General features: G+C 43.2%; 1 protein-coding gene across 1 annotated transcript in view; it reads right to left on the bottom strand.

Moving 5' to 3' along the window:
* The window catches only part of LOC147641396 (5'-adenylylsulfate reductase-like 3), a 70,111-nt gene extending 57,229 nt beyond the window's left edge, over positions 1-12,882 (bottom strand). Inside the window, exons 1-2 of the mRNA XM_086820996.1 lie at positions 12,393-12,882; positions 12,089-12,276 (exon numbers count right to left, since the gene is read on the bottom strand). Of these exons, the coding sequence (XP_086677122.1) occupies positions 12,089-12,276; positions 12,393-12,665 (461 nt within the window). The 5' untranslated portion in view covers positions 12,666-12,882. The remainder of the gene's footprint in view (positions 1-12,088; positions 12,277-12,392) is intronic.
* Between the last annotated feature and the right edge of the window lie 11,969 nt (positions 12,883-24,851).

Below are 24,851 nucleotides of genomic sequence, written 5' to 3'. Positions count from 1 at the left end.
CAACTCTCTCTCTCTCTCTCTCTCTCTCTCTCTCTCTCTCTCTCCCTTGCTTCTCTCTGTGTATGTCTCCCACATGAATAACCTAACCCTAATTCTCTCTCCCATTCACCAGCTCTGTACAGAAGTCAGGTACAGGCGGCCAGATAATAAATGCGCCCGCCAGCTCATGACTACCCCCCATTGTCACAAGGGACAGGGGACAACGAGGGACGGGGACGGGAACGACACTCAAAAAATACTTTTTTTTTTGTTTTTCTACTCTACACTTTTTCTACTTTGGAAGTACATCAAAATGAGCACAAATTTACACTAAAATGGTAAGCTTTTGAGTCATATTAACAAAATACGCCAATCAAAGAGTGAAGGCGTTCACGGTTGATTGTATTAATAATTAAGTAGATACAAAATGAGTCATGACTCAAGAGTCGGGACTAAGCTAAGGAGGCAGAATACATGAAAGGACTCAAATGAGTCAATGACAAAAAAGTGCTAAAGACTAGCGGCTAGAGGCTAGAGCTAACTAGTAAACTGTAAGGCCCATGAATCATGATCCATGAATGATCATCCACGTTAAGTGCTTGCCTCATGGTCATGGGTAGCTTGTGCCAAAGAAGCATCAAGCTCATCCTCAATCTCATCCTCACTGGCATGCTGCTCCTACACCTCATCCTCTTGTTGCTCTTCTTGTTGACTCATCTCCCACTCGGTGAAGGAATCTGCCTTCTTGGTCACGCTCTTGCAAAGCATTCGCAAGTTCACGCTGACGAAGACAAGGTCACTGGCACGCTCTACCCTGAGTCGGTTCCTCTTCCTAGAGGTAATGTGGCTGTAGGTACTCCAAAGTTGCTCCAAGCAAGAGGAACTGACGGCCTAGCTAAGTATGCGGATGGCAAGCTGCTGCAGCTCCGGTCCATCCGAACCAAAGTGCTCCCACTATAGAGCAACACCAACTTTGGAGCGGTCAACTTGTGCATCATGACAGCCATAGGAGCCATGAAATGACATGTACATCGAAAGCTGGTCCCTGATCTTGCGCCTAACCGATGCATCAGGCACAAGACGATCCAAGACGATCCAAGATGTCCTCTATCCGCGGTCAACCTGTGCATCATGACAGCCATAGGAGCCATGAAATGACCTGTACATCGAAAGCTGGTCCCTGATCTTACGCCTAACCGATGCATCAGGCACAAGACGATCCAAGATGATCCTCCATCCAGCGCTCACCTCCCAATCGCTCTCCTGCTAGTTGCCTTGGAATTCTAGGTCCACCACATAAGCTGCTGCATGCAATGGAGAGTAGTAGGAATTCCACCTTCCTAGACACAAGGCATGGATCTCCTCGTATCAGTCTTCGTCACGCACGAAGTCTTTCAACTTCTCTATCATGCGATCCATGGCCTCGTAGACCTTGCCTATGCATGGTTGCATAGCGTCTACAATCCTCAATAGGTGGACTATCACCATAGCATCTGTGGTCTTCACACGCTCCCACCAAGAGGCGTCATCCGCCCGTAGCCTATACTCTTGGCCAGTGTTTGTACGGGACTCTTGCATGGCGACAAACTCGTCGCTAAGGAAAAGCCCTCTCAAAGCACCGCTACAATCCTTCAACAGGCCCAACATGAGAAAGTTGTAGGCAAACCGGGTGTCGGAATATTTGAGGAGAGAGAGAGAGAGACAGGACCTCTTGTTGAACTCATGCCGAAGTCTTTGGTGGTTGAGGACAAAGGAGACCATGGTGTTCGCCTCCTCGATGAGCGGGCTGATCCATGGCAATGTCCCGATGTCCTTGAGGAGGTTGTTTAGGCAATGAGCCATACAAAAGGACACCGTGACATGTCCATACATACCTTGGAGAATAGCTCCCGCCGCCCTCCCTATTGGAAGGCTCCCCATCCGCAACAAAGCCCATTACATGCTCGGGGCCAACGATCTCCATGGTGGTAGCCCACTCCGCCACAAGCACATCCGCGCTCTTCCCGGTGCCGGATGCATCATGAGATGAGATGAAGTACATCTCTCCGCGGGAATATGCAACCATGCCGTGAATACTCCTCTTGCGGGATTTATCTAAAATTTATCTTTGAATTTAAATAAAATATCTAAAAATTCCAATATGCTAGGAATTTCTCTTTTCCCATATAAATGATGGAATTCCAAATGTCATAGGAATTCCTCTTTCATCATAAAAATGAATTACTAGAAATTCCTTTTTGATAATTAACTATTTATGCATAAACATTAAAATTAATTTTTACATGGTTATGATGATGAGAATTTTTCAATTAACCTAGAATGATTAATCCTAGAATATGGTAGGAAGTCCTCTTTTCATATTATAAATGAAAATGATTTATGTGTTAATCTTTCAGAAATTTTACCATATCTTCGCTGCTATTTTACTGATATATTTCAATAATATTGAAAGCATAAAGTTTAGTAATACCATATGATAGAATGACTATCATTAGGATCAATATCCAATTATGGACTTGATTTCACTCCATCCATCCACAATGAGGGAGACTTCGTTCCTCTCCCATTGCCGCTTTGTGTTGTCGGCCGCTTGCTCTACAATGCGCTTCTCCTTCTCAAGCAATATAGTGCGCAAGCTCTCAGATGAGGGGAACGTATAGGTTGAGCCATACTCCCCAATCTTCTTAACCATGACCTTGAAGTATTCCGACCTATTTAAGAAAGTAATTTACTAATGAGAAGGGGACTAGGATGATGAAAACATGAATGATGAATTGGCAATGATCGATTGCACTTACTTAGCCACTTGAAAGGCAATGTGGTCATGGAAGAAGAAGCAGGCCACCGCCATATCCACCTCCTCCTTCAACTTGGGGTTCCAATTCTCCCCAAGTGTAGATTGTCGTTGTGGGCCACGTAATGGTTGAGAGGCCGTTGAGATGGAGGGTGCCGACGTCATGGATGGAGTAACATTCCGACTTGATGGTGAAGGTGATGATGTGCATGATCCCGATCCACCACATGACTCCATTGTAGAGGCTTGAGTTCCTCTCCCTATCGTCGCGGGATCCACGGCCACTCGTGGTGTCCTTCTTGCCGCTTCGACCGCCTCGTAGACGCTAAGCTTGTCAAGAAGTTCCCATCTCTTCTCGGGCGTGACATTCGTGCAAAACCTCACCTCAAGCCCACTCTCATGCAAGAGGTGGGCTCACACTTTGTCGGCGCCACCCGTTCGCCTGTACGGGCAAAGCTTGCATGCCCATGGCCGAGAACCACCTCCATGAGCGGATGGGGTGTAGTTAACCTCCTCCCACCATGTCCATCCCGTTGTCCTTCTACGGGAAGCCCCGGCACGTGAGGAGGATGCCATGGTTGAAGATGGCTTGACTCGAGCCTTGAGGAATGAGAAAGGGAGAGAGAGAGAGGCCTAGAGCCTAGAGGCTTGGAAGTTGGAAGACTCAAGAGGCTTGAGAGAGAGAGAGACAGAGAGAGAGAGAGAGAGAGAGAGAGAGAAGAGAGAGAGAGAGAGAGAGAGTCTAGATAGTAGACTCTAGAGAGTAGGGCGGCGGCTAGAAACGGGCAAAAAATCGCACAACGGCTCCCTATTGTCCCCCCACATAGCCGTCCCCCATCCGGCGTCCCCGTCCCTGTCCCCTATGAGTGACAATTCCTAGGGGACATCCGTCTGTCCCTGTCCCCTATGAGTGACAATTCCTAGGGGACGTCCATCCCCTGCCGTCCCCGTCGCCGGTCTGTCCTGTTTCGGAGTCCCTCCGTTCCAAGCCCTTGTCCCTTCCATCCCCTATGACTATGCTGCCTCCCCAAGCCATGGAAAAATGGAAACAATATGGGGAAAAATACGCGGAGTGAGGAAAAATGAGAAAAGCACCTACAAGGGCAGGCACACCCACAACAGAGGCCCTGGTGTCTCAGTAAAGACAGGAGATGACTTCTAACACCCCCTCTTAGCTCCTAGCTGTGAGACCAACCCCACAGGGAGCTGGGGTGCCGCCTGAGCAAAGCCTGAGATAGCGACTTCGTGAGGAGGTCTACCGTACTGTCCTCCGTCGAGCAGAACTCTAGCAAGATGTCATCAACAACGATCTGTTCACGAACAAAGTGCCTCTGGATGACCGTGGGTTCCTCCAGTGGAAGCCCAATCCTGCCATGCAACCTCTGCAACCTCACCACCTCGCAAGTAGCATCACAAGCAACCCGATACTCGGCCTCTGTCGACGACAAGGCAAAAGATGACTGCCTCTTACTGCTCCATAAAACTGCTCCTTGGCCTAAAGTAGATCTCCTCGTGTCTAGATCTCCTCCCCACTCCAACCGTGGAGTCGGACTCCATCCATCAATCCCCCTCCTGTGTAAGAGAGTCCATGATCCTTCCCACGCTACAGAAACCACAAGATACAAAATCCTACCTCCCAAAGAGTCATCTGCAACCATGAGCTCAACTGCCTCATCAGGAAGCTCCCGTCCAATCTGGTAACCATCAACCAAATCAATGAACCATTCTGCTTCCGAGTCAAAGAGGCATCACACTGCTCACAAGGATCAACACCTGTTACGGTGGAAAGCCAAGTCCTAGAAACCTGCTGAAGACCACGCAAGACTGTTGGGTGTTGGACTCACACACTCACACACACAAACCTGCACATTAGGGTTAGGTGCAGGGTAGAGAAGCTCACACACAGAAATGAGAGAGAGAGAGAGAGAGCCAAAAGTGTGGTATCCACAAAATGCAAGTCAACCCTTGCATGTGTGCCACATCCATATAATATAGAAGTACAAAATATATTATGTGTCCTTTCACACTTGATGTCCAAGGGAAAAAACCACATGGGAAAAAGTGCCCTCCGCCCTGTAGTGGAAGTGTGAACCTGTACAAGGTAGCAGATCACTCTCTGTATGAGAGTAAGCCCAAAGCTTTGCGAAAAGCTTCAAACTTTTCTCGAGGTAAAGCCTTTGTGAATAGATCGGCAACATTATCCTGTGTAGGGCGATAAGATAAACTGATCTCCCCTGCATGTAGCCTCTCTCTGACATAGTGATAATGAATCTCTATGTGCTTGGTACGTGCATGAAATACTGGATTTCGTGCCACGGCCATAGCACTCTGGCTATTAGTGAGAATGGTGGTGGGTGTCTGCTAACACTCACGAAGATCAGCCAATAGTCTCCTCAACCATACACAATCTACTGTAGCTGTAAAGACTGCCCTGTACTCAGCCTCACAAGTAGATGTAGCAACAGTGGATTGCTTTTTACTCAACCAAGATATGCATGAACTGCCAAGAAAAAAACAATTCCCACTTGTGGATTGCCTGGTATCATAATCACCAGCCCAATCTGAATCACTATATGCATAAAGCTGCAAGCTGCCCCCCCTGGGATAAAACAAACCAAGATCCAGGGTACCCTTAAGATAACGAAAGATGCGTTTGACTGCTTGCCAATGCTTTGTGCCTGGGCTGTGCATGAATTTGCTCAACAAAGACACCCCAAAAGATATGTCTGGCCTCGTGTTACACAAGTAAATGAGGCATCCCACTGCCTGGCTGTAAATGCCGGCCTCAAAAGGCTCTCCAATATCATGCATAGTAAGCCGTACACCTGGTTCTATCGGAGTAGAAATGGGCTTACATTCATCCATGTGAAACCTTTTTAGCAAACTTTTTATGTACTTAGTTTGCTGCATAACAATGCCATTATCTGTATGCATAAACTGTATGCCGAGATAGTAGTGTAAAGGCCCCAAATCTGACATATCAAATTCAGCTTTCAAATCAGTTTTGAAATCTGAAATTTGTGCTTTGCTTGTACCTGTAATGAGCATGTCATCTACATACAAGATGACTATGAGAATATCGGCATCGGTTTTCTTCACATACAATGTGCTTTCAGCTGGACTATTCTCATAACCTTGGCTGGTTAGATGAGCATGTATCTTATCATACCAAGCTCTTGGAGCTTGCTTTAACCCATACAATGCTTTGTGCAACCTGCATACTTTATGTTCCTCACCAGGAACTACAAAACCAATGGGCTGATTTACATATACTTCCTCCTGTAAATCCCCATTTAAGAATGCAGTTTTGATATCCAATTGATGCACTTTCCATCCTTTATGGGCAGCCAATGCAATCACTGATCTTATTGTGGTCATTCTCGAAGTAGGAGCAAAAGTCTCTTCATAATCTATTCCCTTTTTCTGGGAGTAGCCACAAGTCTTGCTTTGTACCTGTCAATAGTACCATCAGACTTTCTTTTGACTTTGTACACCCACTTTGTTCCAATTACATGCTTGCCTTTAGGCAATTCCACAAGATCCCATGTATTGTTCTTCATGATAGAAGAAATTTCAGCTTGCATAGCTTGCAACCAATGCTCATTCTCATGTGCTTCTTCATAAGAAGAAGGCCCTTCTGAATCAAAGAGACCACCCATTGCGAATGCAGACTCCCCACGATGTACATTTAAAGCATGGCTGGAACTAGCCCTTGTTCTACCTGTGAGTGGAGCTGCAAGTTTGCTTTCTTGCAAAGTTTTCAGCAACCATCTTGGCACTGACTTGGCTGTGTCTATGGCTGTTTGCTCTTCCCTGACAAGATCTTCCACTTCTTCCATAGAAGGGGGCTGAATGGCTGGCTGTTCCACATGTTCTACATGAGGATTTTCTTGTGTAGGGGCTGGCTGATCTGAATACCCCCTAATTGCAATGGGTAAAAGTCCATCAAACATGTCCTGTAAGCCTGTATCATTGCTTTTATACAAGCTGTACATGGGCTGTTCTGAATTTTCAGCAAATACCACATCTCTACTGACAAAAATCCTTCGTGTAGTTGGATTATAAAGACGGTATCCTTTGCTCTCATTGCTGTAGCCCACAAAAATGCATTTAATTGCTTTGTCATCTAGCTTTGTTCGGAGTTGTTCTGGCACATGTGCATATGCCAAACACCCAAATGTACGCATATAATCCACTGTTGGCTTTCGGCTATACCAAGCCTCAAATGGTGTTATGGTTTTCAAAGCTTTTGTTGGACACCTGTTCAACACATGAGCTACACACATTATAGCTTCCATCCAAAATTTGTGAGGCAACTTTTGTGCTTTTACCATGCATCTTGCCATCTCCATGAGAGATCTATTTTTCCTTTCAGCTGCACCATTCTGTTGCGGTGTATAAGGCACACTACATTGGTGTTTGATGCCCTTTTGAAGCATATAATCCTTGAATGCATTTGACATGTATTCTCCACCTCTATCTGAGCGGAGTGTTTGGACTTTACATCCACACATATTTTCAGCCATTGCTACAAAGTGTCGAAAGCATGTAAACACATCTACTTTCGCTTTCAAAGGGTAAGCCCAAGCAAACCTGGAGTAGTCATCAATGAATGTGACAAAGTAAAGATGCCCCCCTATGGATGGTGTTCTCATCGGACCACATACATCACTATGTATGAGCTGTAATTTACTTTCAGCTCTAACCGCTCCATCTTTGGGGAATGGTTTTCGTTGCATCTTTCCCAAAATACACCCCTCACATACATGTCTTGGTGGAGACTCAAGAGGCGGCATATTATCAACCATATGATGCTTCTGTAAAAGCATCAAACTCTGAAAATTTACATGCCCAAAACGAGCATGCCATAGCTCTGCATCATGCATAGCAGGAGTGTGGGCAGCCACTGTATTTACATCATAAGTGCGCTTGTCATAGCTGTCCAGCTTATACAAGCCTCTGTATCGTGTTCCAGAACTGACTATTTCATAACCCTTTGATGGGTCTTTTACCAAACACTTCCCATCTTCACTCATCCATAGAAAGAAGATCCAATTGCCTCTTCAAGTAGGCAACTCTTGCCTCGTTGCGTACCTGATACATTGCTTCCAATGTGTCTCATGCAAGCTTCGATGTCTTGCAAGAACGAATGTGCGGAATAATAGTGCTTTTCACTGAAAGGGCTATCAATGACATGGCCTGTGCATCTCTAGAGTCCCATCTCTTCTGCTCTTGTGTGGGAGCAAGATCTACATCAGGAGCTCTTTGAGCACCTCCCCTTTGAGGCGTGGCTGGCTGTATGGTAAGTGGGCGTGTGTCATCACCACACACGATGCCCCAAAGCCCTTTGGCTACCAGTAAATTACGGATCATGAAACTCCAGAGGGAGTAGTTAGATCTATCCAACTTGTCCTCCTGGGTGAGCACACCAAATACTTCCGTAGCATTCTGTGCCATGTCAACAAAATATATCTGCAAGCAAACCAAGCACCAATGTGCACTGCCAAGCAACCAAATGTCATGTGCAAATGTATGCCTGCAAACCAAAGCAAGTGTAAACCTGCACCAAATTGTCCAATTACACACAATGTGTATACATACGCGACAAATCGTAGCTCTAATGCCCAATTACATGCTCCAATCAGAAAATCCCCAATTTTTATGCACTCCAATCGCTTCAATGTGCATCTAATTGGCCAATTTTCACAAAAGCCCCAAATTTCTGCAAGTGAAAGAGGTTCAATTTGCTGATTTTGACTCAATTTTGAAACCCCCCAAATTTCTGCAAATAAGAGAGGTTCAATTTGCTGATTTTGACCTCAATTTCAAAAACCCCCAAATTGCAGGCAAAGCAAAATGCCCAATTTTTTCAATTTGTCCTGAAATTGGTAAATTCCCCAAATTGGACCTGCAATTTTCCTGTGAATTTGATTTGCATAGAAGTGTCTGCTAAATCTGCATATGACCTACACTCGAATGGCTGCAAAATATTGTATTTCACCCAAAATGTGCACAGAGAAATACCTTCCTGCAAGGGCAGCAGGCTTGGAGCAGACATTCGAATAGAGGGAGCCAGCAGGCTGGGCAAGTCGTTGCAGCTTGAGAATCAACGTTGAAGGCTGGTGCGTGTAGCGGGTAGCCAGGTGGAACCGGGTGCGTGTAGCTGCAGGTGTTGAGTAGGTGTCGAGGAGAGCTGCAGTCGACGAAGAGGCCTGCAGAGCGCTGGTGTCGGGCAGGACCCGCCGGCGGCCTTGCACTAGCACGGAGGGCTCAGGACGACGGCGGCTGCTGTAGACATCCAGAGGGTACCAGCCACGGGCGCGTTGGGCAACGGGCACGCACGGGAGGCAACGGCGGGCGTGGTTAGTCGGAGCGGAAGGGAAAGTGCGGCCTGAGCTGAACGGCAAGCGAGGTCAAGGTCGATGCTGGGCGACGACGACAAAGCCGTGATGGAGGAGAATTACGCGGGCGCCGTGGGAACGGAACAGCAACGGGCGACTGGAACGAAACCGATGGGCGACGCGCCGGGCGTGGCCGACCGGAACTGAATGGCAAGGGCGGGTGGTCGACCGGAACTGAACTGAACGGCGACGGCGGGCGGTCGGGACGGCTCGTCTGTGAGCGGCCGGACAGGAGCGCCGCCCGATGCTGGAGTATACCCGCCGGCTACAGAGGCGGCGCCACCCGCTAGGCTGGGCGGAGGTGGTGGGCTCCCCACTAGTGCCGCCCGTTATTGGCGGCCGGACGGTGGAGCAACGGAACCCGACGGACGAACGACAACAGAAAAACACAACGTCGACGAAAAAACGCAGGCGACGGACGAAACACCAGATTTGACGGAATTTCTTCCGGTTGCAGATTTCCAGGGCCAGCTCCCAGCTCTGATACCAAATGTTGGGTGTTGGACTCACACACTCACACACACAAACCTGCACATTAGGGTTAGGTGCAGGGTGGAGAAGCTCACACACAAAAATGATAGAGAGAGAGAGAGAGAGAGAGAGAGAGAGCCAAAAGTGTGGTATCCACAAAATGCAAGTCAACCCTTGCATGTGTGCCACATCCATATAATATAGAAGTACAAAATATTATGTGTCCTTTCACACTAGATGTCCAAGGGGAAAAACCACACCACCTCGTAAAGCAGCCCGGTACTCTACCTCTGTCAACGACAAGGCAATAGATGGTTGCAGGTGATGGCCGACTGCCCCTACTGCTCCACGACTCCCTCTGTGTGCTGGCCGACTGGAGTTGCAGCAGGTCGGCTGTCTTTATGAGTGCTGTCCACTGGTTTTCTACTGGCCGACTGGATCATATGGGCCATATCAAATGGCCCCTAGTCCCCACACACATTGTATTCAGGATTCCGGGATTTTCTTGTGTATATAGTAGAGTTACACGCCTCTGCACTTGCTCTTGTGTTTTCAGATCTTGTCTTCATCTCCGCTGCATATTCTAACACCTATTCCCCACTCAATGTGGTTTATTGTGCAAGATCCCTATTCCCCTCTCTCTATATATATACCTAGATGAATCCAAGAACATGCTCAAATTCACCTTTTAGTAACGTGCATGTTATATACTCATGGTAGTCAACCCACAAGACTATATAACTATCAACTCCATTATGCATAGTATGGACTAGATACTACGACATCCCCACTAACGTCATCAGTGCCCAATAATAGTGGGTGTAGAGTGTGGTTGAGTCTGTCACTGCCACTGCCACTGCCACGCCCCACTGGCCTTACATGTTGCACTTGGAGACGAGCTTGTCCACCCAAGGTCTGTTGAACCAATGTCCCAAGGTTCGAAAGACGAGTAATCAAATGGTTCATACCTTCCTTGATACACTACTGCAAGACGTACGTGAAGATGAGTGCTTGATTCAAATCAGTTTGCAATGATGCGGAGACTTGGTTTTGAGGTTGAGAGTTGTAGAATTTGTAGTAGGAAAAGGGTTGTTCTCCGGTTCCATGGGCATACAGAAGTAGAAGGTTGAGAGAAAAGGTTGTTGGGTGGATGAGAAGTGTGTGGTGAGGCTAAACTCGTTTGCAAAGATTGCCCTGGGAGGAGTCATTGACCAGCCCCAAGTATGCGTTGTGTAGATACAAGAAGATGAGAGCAAATCGATTTTTAAATAGGGCGATTATATAGGGACCAGGGTGCCCTTCTTTTTAGCTTCCTTGCCGGAAAAAAGGTCGAGCTTTAAATAAGCTCCCTGTTCAACGCGCTTTCCCCCCCCCCCCCAAAAAAACGCTGGCTGCCTCTGATATCAACACGGGTCCTCCTTTATTGGCGGGTTCACATCCATGTGCCCCCCCTTCTGCTGCTCTGTAAACATGAACTACCCCATGCTTTTTCTTGCACACACAGCCCTTTCTGGCCGTGCTTCTTAACCCCATAGCTGGTCAATTTTAAAACTGTTGGTCTTCTTCTGGGTCCCCCTGTGCGCCTACTGGTTGCCCCACTTCTGGCTGCCCGTGCCTTGCTTCAAGTCTGTAATGGAATTGTACATGGCCAGCCTAAGGGCTGTAGTTGTATAAGACACATGATCATTGTGGATCTTCAAAGTGGAAGAGGCTGCAACCTAAAAGCTCTACTTCTCTAGTACAGTATCTAACAAAAGTCAAGGGCCCAAAACTACAGTATCCAATAAAGAGAGTACGGGACTGACATACCAGCAAATAAAGAGGATGAAAGGCACATTTGACTCACCCAGTACCTATAACTTCTGTGCAATGAAACAAACTTTCTAATGGATTTAACCTCTAGAATTTATTTGTACACATTTTAATTTACTTGTATCTCATACTATGGCTCTAGACAAAGTCATCTTATGTTACCAAAAAAATTTAATCATGAATGAGTTTGGGTCTTAAAAGTTCGAACACCTTCAGTTACCAAAAACAAGCAGTTTACTTGGTTTGTTCTAAACATGGCCTCATGGGCAACAGCTCCTCACCTCAAACACGCACAAGGCCTCAACTGTGCTGCTGTGATTGTTTTCAAGACATCAAACATTGCATGGTAGGACAAATTGCAAGCCTTGACATCAACTTAATGCTGCACATTAGTAATTTTCGTGTTCCTAGAAATACCATCAAACTACCACTCATCCAATACATCAAATCTAAATTGCTATATGATCAGACCCAGTGAAATACAATATCCGACATGCCTAAACAACACATTCTGTAAGGGCAAAGTAATTTGCTCCTTACCATCTTTAAAAAAAACCTAGGGCAATAAAACCATGCTGGCAAACAACAAAATCCGTTAACCTACAACCTTATGTTTGTGTGATGTGCGTACCTTGGCTGGATTGCAGAATCCTCCACGGCAAAATGATAGATGGCAGGAAAAGTTGAAGAAAGAGTATCCAGCAGCGGCCTTAAGGTACTGGAGAAGAGACACCAACTTGCATAGAAGAGGATGACAGCATAGGCATCCTCTTTGGTTTGCAGTATGCTCAGGGCTCTTTCTAGAGTTGTGCCATTAACCTGGAAAAAGAAAAAGAGCAAATGGAAGCTCTGTAAGAAGGGAGTCAGGCAACGAAAGAAAAAGGCCACACGTACCTCTGCAACAACTTTGAATGCAAAGAAAAATCCACGGTTACCTCTGCAACTCTGGACGCTATGCCGCTGTAAACCGGATTTCCACCATCGTCATAAAGGCACTGATCCTCTTGAAACCAGAGGGCCTCGTCAAGGTGGAGTTTCGGGCACAGATTAAAAGAAAACGATGAAGCACTAGAGCTCTTACAGACAGCCAACAGCAGCAGCAGTAGCACGCACCCCGTGGAACAGACCACAGGTTTTGCTCTTCTTACCCCCATGAGAGAGGTTCCCTTCAGAGCTTCTTCTGATAAAGAAATCTCACATTCAGACATATACAGTAAAGCGAGCCTGTGAGGTAGAATTGCCGCGACCTCTGCAAATCACTCCGCAGGAAGGGACCATAGACAGACGGCAGAGGCGAACAAAGGAACAACCTTCCGGATCGCGTTTGCCGTTGAAATCGCGTCAGAGATGGGCATTGAAGAAAGGTGGGAAAAGCGCCGTCAATATAGACGGCCACGCCATTGACACCGAATGTTTTATTCACCAAAAAATCTATCTTTTCCTCAATAATATAATAAATACGTTTTTTACATTACCTTATGATAAAGCTGGAATCATAAACCTTATGATAAGGTGCCTTCTAGATTCGTGCACCACTTCAAGTGGTATAAAAGAGGATTGAGACGAAGAGGGAGGCCTTGGCAAGGCAAGGAGAGGGAGGCTCGGGTGAACGAAATGAGAGGGAGGTTGGGGCGAGGGGGAGGGGGAGGGGGAGAGAGAAAGAGAGAGTGTGGTCGGGGCGAGGGGGAGGGGGAGGGGGAGAGAGAAAGAGAGAGTGTGGTCGGGGCGAGGGCGAGAGAGATAAAGGCTAGCCGCTAAGGCAAGGCAAGGAGAGGGAGGCTAGGGCGAGGGGGAGAGGGAGAGGGTGAGAGAGAGGGATAGAGGCTGGCCGCTAGGGCAAGGAGACGGAGAGAGAGGGTGTTACGCGAAGACATACGGAGACGTGGTAAGGTTTAACCTTACCTCATTAATTAATTAATGGGGTTCATTAGAGCCCCATTAATTAATTAATGGGTAGTAGAGTGAATATGTCTAGTAAATATTGACTACTACCTTTGTGGCCCCAATGTCAAAATCTACTGAATTAGCAAAAAATATGCTTAGATGGAGGAAGGGAATTTAACATTATGATACCGTGCAGCATGTGCTTTAACCAAAGAGCTCACAAGGACCACATAATACACATAATTTCACCACACTTGCTATGAATGCACAGTTACAAAGACGATCACATTGAATGATGACGCGAAGTCAATGATGTCCCCATAAAGTCAATGAATATGCCATTGTGATGTGTCAATGTAGCCTAAGATGCCTTGGAAGGAGCTTGCATAGACACATGACCCTATCAGAGTGCCTATGTTGATATGCCAACCAACAAATGTTGAGGTAGATACACCACACAAACATGTTGATGCTTATCCACTAAAGAAGAAAGTTGACTCCCACTCCACCCTTTCCATGCACAACTTATGTGCCCACAAAGGTTTTTATTTTTCCTTTTTATGCTTCTTTTACTTTTCCATTAAAATGATTTTGCAAGGATTTCCTTAGGAATTTACACAAATGATGCCTTTAAGGCAGTTCACACAAAGCCTTAAAGCTCATACACTTAGCCTTGATAACCTTTAAAGGGCTACAGGCTTTTAACCACAGTAAACTTTATATTGGCTACCATCAAAACAATGCTCAAAAAATACCCATTCTTAGTGTAAGTCCACCTTCATATTTCAAAAAAAACTCTGATTTTGAATCCAAAGTTTGGAAATTTGAAGATCTTAAGGAAGTTTACTTATGGATTTCCACATGTATTTTCTAATTAACCGAAAGAAAGCAACCGAAATGACGAAAGTAGATGTGTCAGAAGATATGGGAAAGAGCTAATGTCATGAACCGAAGAGAGAATACACTCCCCCATCTCACACAACCCATGCCCACCATCATCTGCTTAACCCACTAAGGCCTTAGAATTCGTCACCCCTAGTTGGTGCACTCCTTACCACAAAGGCTTCACTGAGTGAGGAACAAGGATCAATCTATGAGCATGTCTTAATTCAACGTATGCATGTACCCTAAAGGATAAAGTCATGCATGAACCTTGAAGGCGGCTCAAGCATGCACGTACTCTAAAGGTTCAAGCCCAACATGTACCTTGAAGGTTCAAGTTATGCACATGAGTGGAGGTGTTCTAGATGGAGATGAATTGTAAGCATAGAGAGAGGTTGGGTCCCCAATGTGGGAGAGTGCCAATCCATCAAGGCCAAGATGCTCCATGTGCAGTAGCACACCTAGTCTTTTGGAGACTTTGTATATGGTAGGTGACCTTATGTTCCCCTTTAGATGTATTCTTCATCCTTTGGAGCTAGTGTGGAGGATGTCTACTCCTAGTGGGCAAGAAGTCAATATGGGTGATCTTGTACTCCTCTAAACTCTACACCTTGGGTGTCATCATTCTCTTCTTGATGGGGGGTATGAACAAAGGTCTATGTCTCTAAGATAGACGTGATGACATCTATGAGAGTAAAGTGGTAAAATGATTGTGGGTACATTGAAAATGTGGAATTTGAAGAGATGTGTCTAGATTAAAGTTAAAGGATATAATATGTATGGTTTGAAGCTTTAGGGTACATGTGTAACATGAACCTTTAGGGTACACACAGACGATCAAGATGGCCAATGGCACCAATATGCATCTCTCTTGTTAACATCATTTTGTATCTCTCTTAAGATACATTTAATGTGTTCAGCCAAAGGTCTTAGCCAAGTGTTTATCTTACTTGCAACTCACGAGTGATATATAACCTTTTTGCTCCAAAGCATAACCAATGGATATACATTTCTCTACTTTTGGATCCAACTTTGTTCTCACTTCATCAAGACATGCATGTATGCAATACACCCAAAACACTCTCAAGTGAGATACATCCGGTTTTATGCCTCTAAACTTCTGTTCAGGCTTCATACCATGAATAGCTATAGTGGAGGTCCTGTTCATAATGCTACTGCTTCTACCTAAAAATAATGTGGCATATTCTTTTTAGACATCAAGGCATGTGCCACTTCTGCAATGTATCGGGTGTATTTTTATGGCGAGCATTTTTGAGCAAGCGATTTTTGGTGTTGAGGCAAGTGGTTTCTCTCTCTACACTTCTTGTATTCGTCTACTCCTCTCGCTCTACTGTCACACCTACAAGAAGTTGAGCACTACACACCATGGGCCACTATCATTGCAACTCATTTACAAAGACACCATATTATGATCTAAAACTTCCATTATATTCCAAAACAAATTTACAAGACCATAGCATTACATGACAAACACCTAACGAGATATTGTACACACGCAACAATACATGAAAGCATGTCTATACACAATGTTCTTTACTTCCATGAGCCACTATCATTGCAACTCATTTACAAAGACTCCATATCTATGAATATGTTGAAAACATGCAACAATATATGAACGCATTTTGGGCCTTAACTATCGTCTCAGCCTTCTCCGTCTACCCTAAATTTGCAATGAAGGTTGCAACTTCTACTCGAAGAGGAGCATCCTTTGCCTCTTCGATGATGCCAAAAGCTCTCCATATCCCAATGAATGTTGCTGCTTTCACCTCTATCATGCTCTCGTCTACAAGGTCTATCGTTTTCTCTGTTGTTGTGAGCTTCTTGTAGAGCTCCTGCACTTTAGATGTTGTTGTCCATGCTTCCATAAGAGCATCCGATCTAGGCTCCTTCTCTTTGAGGTGCATGAAAGATTGAAGAGCTTTGATTAAGATGCTTGTAAACATAGTAGTATTAGAGGGATTACCAGAAGAAGCCATGATAAAAGAGTTTACAAAGAGCCTATTGCAATATGAAGATATAAGGGGAGGGTGGTGTGGAATGTGTGCCTAGAAGAAGAGTATTGGAACATGGCAATCTCTACTGTATTTACAACTTTGAAAGAAATAAAAATTACTATTTTAAGCACAAATGTAATTATTTTAATGTCTCGCTCAAACTCTCTTTCTCTCTTTCACTCACACTCTCTCTCGTGTCGTTGAGATATCTTTGCAATTGCTCCATCTCTCTCAATTGTCAATTTAATTACCTACACGGTCACAGAAAAATCTAAAAACAATGCCATTGACATAATTTGAGTGTATAACAATAATGTCTAAACCAATATATTTCTTTCATTATTACAAGTGAGTGAAATACATTAGTACGGACGTCGCGGGTGCTCTTGTAAGAAGGAAGGTGGTATGGGGTAGGGAGCTCTACCAAATGGTGCAGATTTAGGTGGGAATAGCTGCCTCGCAAGTTCAGGCCATGGTGCCCATGATGAGGGCATTGTGAAAGAACCCATGGGCGATATGTGTGGCATGACATGTCAATAAGAGGAAACTCCCCCTTTGGAAAGTCTATCCACCATGGGCACAATTGTTGATTTCTTACCCTTTTTCTTCTCGGGGGCCAATTGTTGCTCGATGCCAGGCTTCTTGCTCTTCTTGGCTACTATATTCAACCACCATTGGAACTTTAAATTCCCAAAAAACAAGCTACATATTTCATTTAAATAATCTACCATACACAATGAAACATACTTTGAAACTGATCTATCTCCTTGGGAGGAGACTCCCCCTCTGGGTAGTCTATCCACCATGGGCACAATATCCATGTGTCCTTGTCTCGAAGCTTGTTGATCCGCTCTTCGAGGTACAATCCTGTTTCCTCTGTCTCAAACAGCACCCATGCATCTGAAGGGTGCTCGGGAATATATACCCGATCACACACACTACTTCTCCACCACCTAATATAGAACCATTACAGAAGTCTGAGAAACCAATATAATAAGAATAACAACTTCTCCACCACATAAGGCGAAAAAATAAAAATAATAGTACTGTGGAATGCTACTACATACCTATACAAGTGGCGTCGTGTTGTGCACGATAGGTGTGGTGGTTGGTCCGAATCCAAGGTGGTATGCATTTGTCCTTTCCACCTTCTCAAAGTGAGTCTTCCTATAAGATTTATGGACATCCATGTGATACCTACCCTAAAGTCCACTATGGCTCTCTCTTGCCATGTCGGCTACTACAACCGATGAGCCCATCTCCAACTTCGCATACAACTGTATCGTGTACTCGATCAATTGGAACCAGTACACATGACGATGGATCCACACGAAGAACACTTTGTTGGATGGCAGAATCTGGGCGTCCCTCATAGAGAACTCTCCACCAACCAATATATCAAGGAGCCTACATTTCCTACATTGTGAACAAGAGTTATATTTCTACCTACATTTTAAATAATAATAATGCGTCAAGAGAGGTAGGTAGAGATCTTACTCTCCATCTAGAATATGTGCTCGATCAATCTCCTCTAGCTTGGGAGTACTGAATTCGCTAGCCTTTTCACCCTAGCCCTGGTACGAGATCACTTTTTTGAAAAACTCTTTTCCATAATCGGGGTTGGAAATTTGTGCCAGCTCATGTTCCCTCTTAGTAAATAGTGCATCCGTCTCCTTCAAGGCATCTCTAAAGTTCTTGTCAAACATTTCTACATTCAAAAGGTATTCTCTACTCCCTCACTCACGCAAGCTACTGATCTTGGCTTGGGACTGCAATGCTTTTTATTTTAAGAAACATATTTCGAAGTCAAAACATGGCTTTACTGTGGTTTGAAACGAGGCATGTACATGCCTTGAAAACTAATTGTGAGAGGAGTGCCATGGGAAGCTTCAACCACTTCAATTTGTTAGGTCCCCGATGAGTAATAGCTTTCTTAGCCCATGCACAATTAGTGAACTTTGACAACAAGGATTGTGGATCGGCAAGACCCACACACGGCATCACAAATATATCATGTGCCGTTGTGTTCCAACACATGAATGGTAGTGATCTTGGAAATTTTGCATGCATCTAAACAAGGTAAATGATGACATATACAATTTTTGTTCATTTGATACACAAAAAAATAATGTTCAATCCACTTACTCGTTGATCATGCGTAACACCAACAAGAACTCTGACTCTTCCTCCTCCTCCTCCTTAAGGAATCGGACCACTATGTAGTTCACCTTGGTAATCTTCTCTCTTTTAACTCAATTGGTTTTTGCCCATTCTTGCCAAGCTTTGAGTCGATCATTACCATCCCAAACGACAAACATCTTCCCAACCATGTTTTTCCATCCTTCTGTCTCCTTTAGTATCATGTCAAACTCAACTGAGAATAATAGGTTGTGACAGAATGCACTTCGACGGTCAAATGAAAAAGGCTCTTTGCTAGGGAATCCCTCAGAGACAATGAATGCCACCATTGTTGATTGGTATGTGCTCTCCTCCATGCTTTTGATCAACCCGTCTCGATGGAATTCTCATTCGTACGGATTCCCAGGTTTACAAGGAGGCGACAAAGTGGCACTCTAGGAAGGCAGTCAAAAGTGATCATCATGATTAGACTACACTTTTTGCGTGTTAGAACATGTGCCAGATTCTCAGTCTCATGGATTTCCTAGAATTTTGTGCATTCAATGTGCATATCCCGTTAATATTCTCTATATCAGATTGATTTGGTTGGTTATAGTTGGCATAACTCCACATTTAGATTTTATGTGAGTAAACTAGCATAACTCCACATTTAGTAGATTCTTTAACTATTATAGATCTGCAAACCAAAAAATACTAGCAATTGTTGGACTTGCACTCCATGCTTGCTTATATTTGGGTGATTGAGCCCTAGACCCAACGATTGGACTTTCCAGAGAGCAGTTTTCACTTGGTTTTTCCTATAGAGTCTTGATTTTTCCCTTCCTTGTAGGCCTGGTTTATCCCTCTATCACTTATTGAATAGTTCGAGGCTCTACTTCATAGCACAATGCCATTAATTAATCACTAAACACAAAAGAACAAGAATTTTTACAAAAAATAAAAGTTTCTAATTAGCCTAAGTAAGCAAAAAATGGATGGAATTGAAGTAATTGATGATGAAATTGGTACCTAGGGAGGTCATGGGTCTTTAACTTAAGAACTTGGAGGGTTGCCCTTCCTTCTTCCATCACCCATTGATCAAAATCAAGAATTTAAAAGAAAAGAAGATGATTAAAGTTAGCAAAAATCACACAAAACTCCTACTCTAATCACACTTTCACCACTCCCTAGCAAAAAACAACTGTGCTTCTTGTTCAGGGAAGTTGTAGCTTCACAACAAGCATTGTCTTCACCAAGGAGTATAACCCATCTAGAGCATGAAAGCAAATTGAACATGGGAATGTAAACCTTGAGGGGTGTCAATAAACCCTTAAGCTCTATCAATCCTGTTTGGACGTCTGTAATCTAATGATTTATAAGGGAGACGCTAGGAAGCTTCCTCGCTTCTCTCTCTCTCTCTCTCTCTCTCTCTCTCTCTCTCTCTCTCTCTCTCTCTCTCTCTCTCTCTCTCTCTCTATCTCTCTCTCAAATCACACTCTATACTTGGTTAATCACAAGCAAGAATCAAGCAAACTTAGTTCAAGCACACACACATACTCAAGCACTCGCACATGCAAGCAAGTAACTCAACAAGCCTCCATAGCTAATGACATACACATACTCATACACTCGCACAAGCAACTCAACAAGCCTCCATTTCATGGTGAATATAATAACCCATTGAAGGCCAACTTTCACCGAGGGGATTCTTCTAATGGGGTTGAAATAAAGCCATCATCAATCACCTTTGAGAAAAATTTATGGTGAATATAATAACCTATTGAAGGCTAACTTTCACCTCCCACTCAATCCTCTTTCATTGTATCTAGCAATACAGGGTCTAGTTAGATTGGTTCCAAAGGCAGACGCTTTGAAATTGGCTCTTTTTGTAGCCTCTTAAGAAAATACAAATGAGTAGCATAGAAAACCATCAAGCATGCAAGATAAAACACAAGAAAGAAAGAGAGTATCGAAGAGAGGGACAACTCACAAGTATTATATTACAAGAGAATGAATGTCTATTGCGTAATGTAAAAATCATCTTATATACAAATGAGTGGCTTTCACACTAGGCTAGACAAAACTTTAAAATAGTTAATACTGACGAACCATTAGTTCTAGTCTTAAGCAAGTATGCACACGAAGTTGGTAACTTCTTTATTTGGCATTAAGCTCAGGGTGAGGTCACTTTTTAAAGCCCAGAGCACCTCTTACAAAAGATGGGCTCTCGATCCATGTTACCTGTAGAGGTAAGATGGCAAAGTGCCTTAGAATAGGTCAAGCAAGTGAAACCATAGTTGATATAATGAAAGAATGGGAGACATGATTAGAAAAAGAAGAGGATAAGGAGAAGAAAGAACGAAAGAAGTAGAGCGGGAAGAAGGAGAAGAAGAAAATAAGAGAAGTGAAGGAGATAGGGAGAGAAGAAGAACGAGAGAAGAGAGCAGAAAGAAGGAGAAGAAAAAAATAGGAGAAGTGAATGAGATAGGGAGAGAAGAAGAACGGGAGAAGTAAAGGAGATAGGGAGAGAAGAAGAAGAGAAGTAGAGAGCAGGAAAGGACAAACCAGATAGGAAAGCGGGAAGATGAGGCAAAAGCAAAAATAAAGAAAGAGAAGAGAAAACCAAGAAATAAAGAGAAGAGAAAAACCAAGAAAATTTAGAAAATCTAGGTAAAAAGAAGGTAGAAGAAGAAAAAGGGGGAGTGCATGATTACAAGCAACACCTAGGGGAAAACAAAGCAAGAAGACATTAAAAATACATGCGCAATCAACCCCAAATTTGTAAGACACAAGCACTACGATAACCCACCCGTCAAGAGACAAACCTAACCTCCCACCAAATCAAGCAAACCTCAAAGTGATGCTACGTTCAACCCTCCTTCGGCAAACACGTTTAAGCTGTAATTTTCCTACCCCTTCATTTTACTGCTTATTTGGATTCCCACTAATGAGTAGGTAGAGCAGCTCCCCCCAACACTGAGTGGGTAATTGAGTCAATAGGGAAGGTATAATTGGGATTTCCCCTTGTAGGTAACCAACTAGAAAGTCCAACCACATATACTTGAGTAGTCAAATACACACATCAAAAAAGACCACACACATAACCTTAGATTTTAATCTACACATATCAATCACTCTTGGACACGTGTCGTACACGACATCATGTACAAATTGTTCCTTCGAAGACCACACATTTTCCATGTCACCTTTTTTTAAAAAAACTTTTGATGTAGCGTCATAGCAAATGCTCTAAGTCAATCACCCATGATAAATGAGTTAAGTTTTACTTAACTAGAAGGTGAGTTGCTGGCTCACTTAAAAGGAAAATGTGCTAATGACTCTGGCTACTATCAAGTAGTTCGGAATTACTTGATTTAAAAACATAACTCTCAAATAGAGAGTAAAGAAAATGTAGCTGCTGCTAGTGATAAAAGTGTGTCATTTAAAAAAGATAGTGGTTCAGAGGAATCACTTAAAGAAGGGTCAATAAGCGAGAAAGATTGTTGGAAATTTTTTTCCATCGATAATGGATACTTGTTATATAAAGCTCGCATTTGTGTACCCAAAGAAGAAAATATTCGTGAGAATATTTTACTAGAATGTCATGATAATTCAAGTGTGCGGGGTATCCGAGAATTTCTAAGACCTATGCACTTGTTAAAAGACAATTTTGTTGGGTAAGTTTAAAGAAGGACATCCAGAATTATGTTATAAAATTCCCTAAGTGCCAAGTCAATAAAGCTGAGTGCCTAAAAGTAGGTGGAATATTACAACCACTACAAATACCTGAGGGTAAGTGGAAAGTATTTCTATGGATTTCATAGTAGGACTACCCCGAACAAGTAGAGAACATGATTCAGTGTGGGTAGTAGTGGATAGGTTAACTAAGTTATTACAATTTATACACCAACTAAAAAAGAAGTAAAAACACTAGAATTGGCTAGAATGTTTATCCATCATCTATACATATTGTATGGATTGCCAGTAGATATAGTAAGCGACCAAGATACAAAATTTACAATCCATTTTTGAAAAGAAGTGTTCAGAAAGTTGGACACCAAACTTAGTATGAGTATGTCTGAACATCCACAAAGCGATGGATAGACAAAAGGGTTAATCAAGTCTTCGAAGATATGCTTCGAGCATGTATTAACCATAAGGAAAACAATTGGGATTAATCAAGTCTTAGAAGATATGCTTCGAGCATGTATTAATCATAAGCAAAACAATTGGGATGAGTATCTTCCATTATTAGAATTTGCTTATAATAGTGCTAAAGATTATGTAACTGGTTTTAGCTAATGTATGGATTTTAACCTAGAGCACCCATAGCTATTGGGTTACAAAAAGAAAAATTGCAGAGTGTAAAAGACTTTCTCAAAGATAGGGAAGACATGTTAAACTTTGCAAGAAGCAATGTTAAAAGAGCGCAAGATCGTTCTATTAGTTATGAGAAAGGTAAAAGAAGAACAATTAATTTTGAGAAAGGTGATTTAGTATATGTAATGCTTCTGAAAAGTCAAAAACTTTAAAAAGAGGAAAAGTTCCAAAGTTAAGTCCAAGGTATTGTTGTTCTTATACAATGCTTGAAAAAAATTGGAAATGTAGCTTACAATGTAGCTTTACTTGAAGGATCCATAGTGCAGCCTGTGTTTCATGTAGTTGACTGAAACATAAGATGGGAAACAATGACAACATCATTGGAAAAGAAGCAATAGTTGATTTCATAGAACCACCTATTCTTCCACATGATCTTGAAAAGATTCTCGAATATCGAGAAAAGAAAACTAGATATTCTGTGCTTAAAGAATGTTTAGTGAAGTGGAAAGATAGTCTAGAAGAAGTATCAACTTGGGAAAGAGTGGCTACACTGAAGAAAAGGTTTCCTGAGTTTGTTATCGAGGATGAAAAAATTTCTTTTAAGGGAGAGGAAATGCTATGAGATTGACAGGAAACATTATAAGGTAAGTTTATATGTAGAAGGTTTGCATATAAATAAGGTTCAGCGGATTTCAAATTGAAAATACCTAAAGCAATGGTTAATAGGTATTAAGGTTAAAGTAAAAAGGATGTAGATGATGCACAAGGGAAGCCCAAAGGCCACAGAAGTAGGCCTTCTAGGGATAGTTAAGGAGGCATTGGAGAGTGAAAAGCCCATGCCTAGCCAATGAAAGATCAAGGAAGGTCATTCATCACTTAGGTCTATATAACCATGCGTTTAGGGTCCATTTGAGATATGGTTGGGTGGAGAATCAAAGTTCTAGTCTTACAAGTCCTCAAGCTTATAATGCAAGAAGCATTATAGTTCTATAAACCCTTTGTCATCATGCGGTGGTGGCAATCCAGTAGATGGTTTTCTTGCATGCCCTTCATCACTTACTTTTGCAAGACCGGCAGTATCTTTGAAACCAATGCAGACTCATAAGTCTCATTGCAATGTCAAGACCAACCTATTGCTTTCCTTTTTTTTAAATGCACCCATGGGAGCCGATACAAAACCTTCATCAACTCAAATAGGGATGCCCATATGGCCACCAATGGAAGATATTCATCATATCAAATAGGGATGCCCATATGGCCACCAATGGAAGACATTCATCAACTCAAATATGGATGCGGACTTCGCACTTCACAAGGTAAATGAAGAACAAAGCAACAAAATAAGGTCAAAGAAAGTGTGGGTTAGAGTTTTCACACATAGAGGAAAATGCACAGGGACACACCTTGAGATCCTCTACATGATACCTGCATTACTCGCATGAGATTTTCACTTCCTAACAAGCACATCTTGCATACATAGATATTCACAATAGCTAACACCTACATGAAGCCTCATCATCAATCACCAACCATATATGCCATAGTGAGCGAAAGCCTGGTCCATGGTATGATGGATCCTCTTCAATGGTGTGTAGAAACCTCCAAAGATCTTCAAAGAAAACCACCATTCGACCATTTTCTCTTCTTTGATTCTCTCCATTGTCTCAACAACCTCACCACACAAAAGATGCAATAAGCTACAAGAAGCCTAAGCTCTAGTACCACCGTGGGATCTCGAAATCGTACTTTACCTCGCAAAACAATTTTGGCCGACAATCAATCATTGCTAATCAAATGAAGGTGGTGTTGCGCATGAATCCATAAGCAAGTCTTTACGGGCCCAAACTCCTCATAGCCCTAGAGATGAGGCCTCATGTATTGAGTATTTCTTACATCACATGTAGCCTCGACATACTTCCTAATTCAAGCGCCAACCAAACTCTATCTCCAACATCCCCCCAAGCACAATGATTGATATCTTCAACAACTACATCTTTGACCATCCACACCTCTCCGGAACTGACAACTTCACAACTTGAGATTGGTGACATAAGGAGGTGGTCACTATTAGGACCATGGGTATAACCACTTCGCTGGATTAACATAGTCATGCCTGCCTATCCTACCATAATATAGGCTTTGCCGTCTCTCCCGCTTGTAGTAGCAACAAGT

This window comes from Cibotium barometz, chromosome 2 (genome assembly GCF_041138505.1).
Source record: "Cibotium barometz isolate CiBa-2024 chromosome 2, ASM4113850v1, whole genome shotgun sequence".
NCBI lineage: Eukaryota > Viridiplantae > Streptophyta > Polypodiopsida > Cyatheales > Cibotiaceae > Cibotium > Cibotium barometz.
This window is presented reverse-complemented; position numbering and strand designations above follow the sequence as displayed.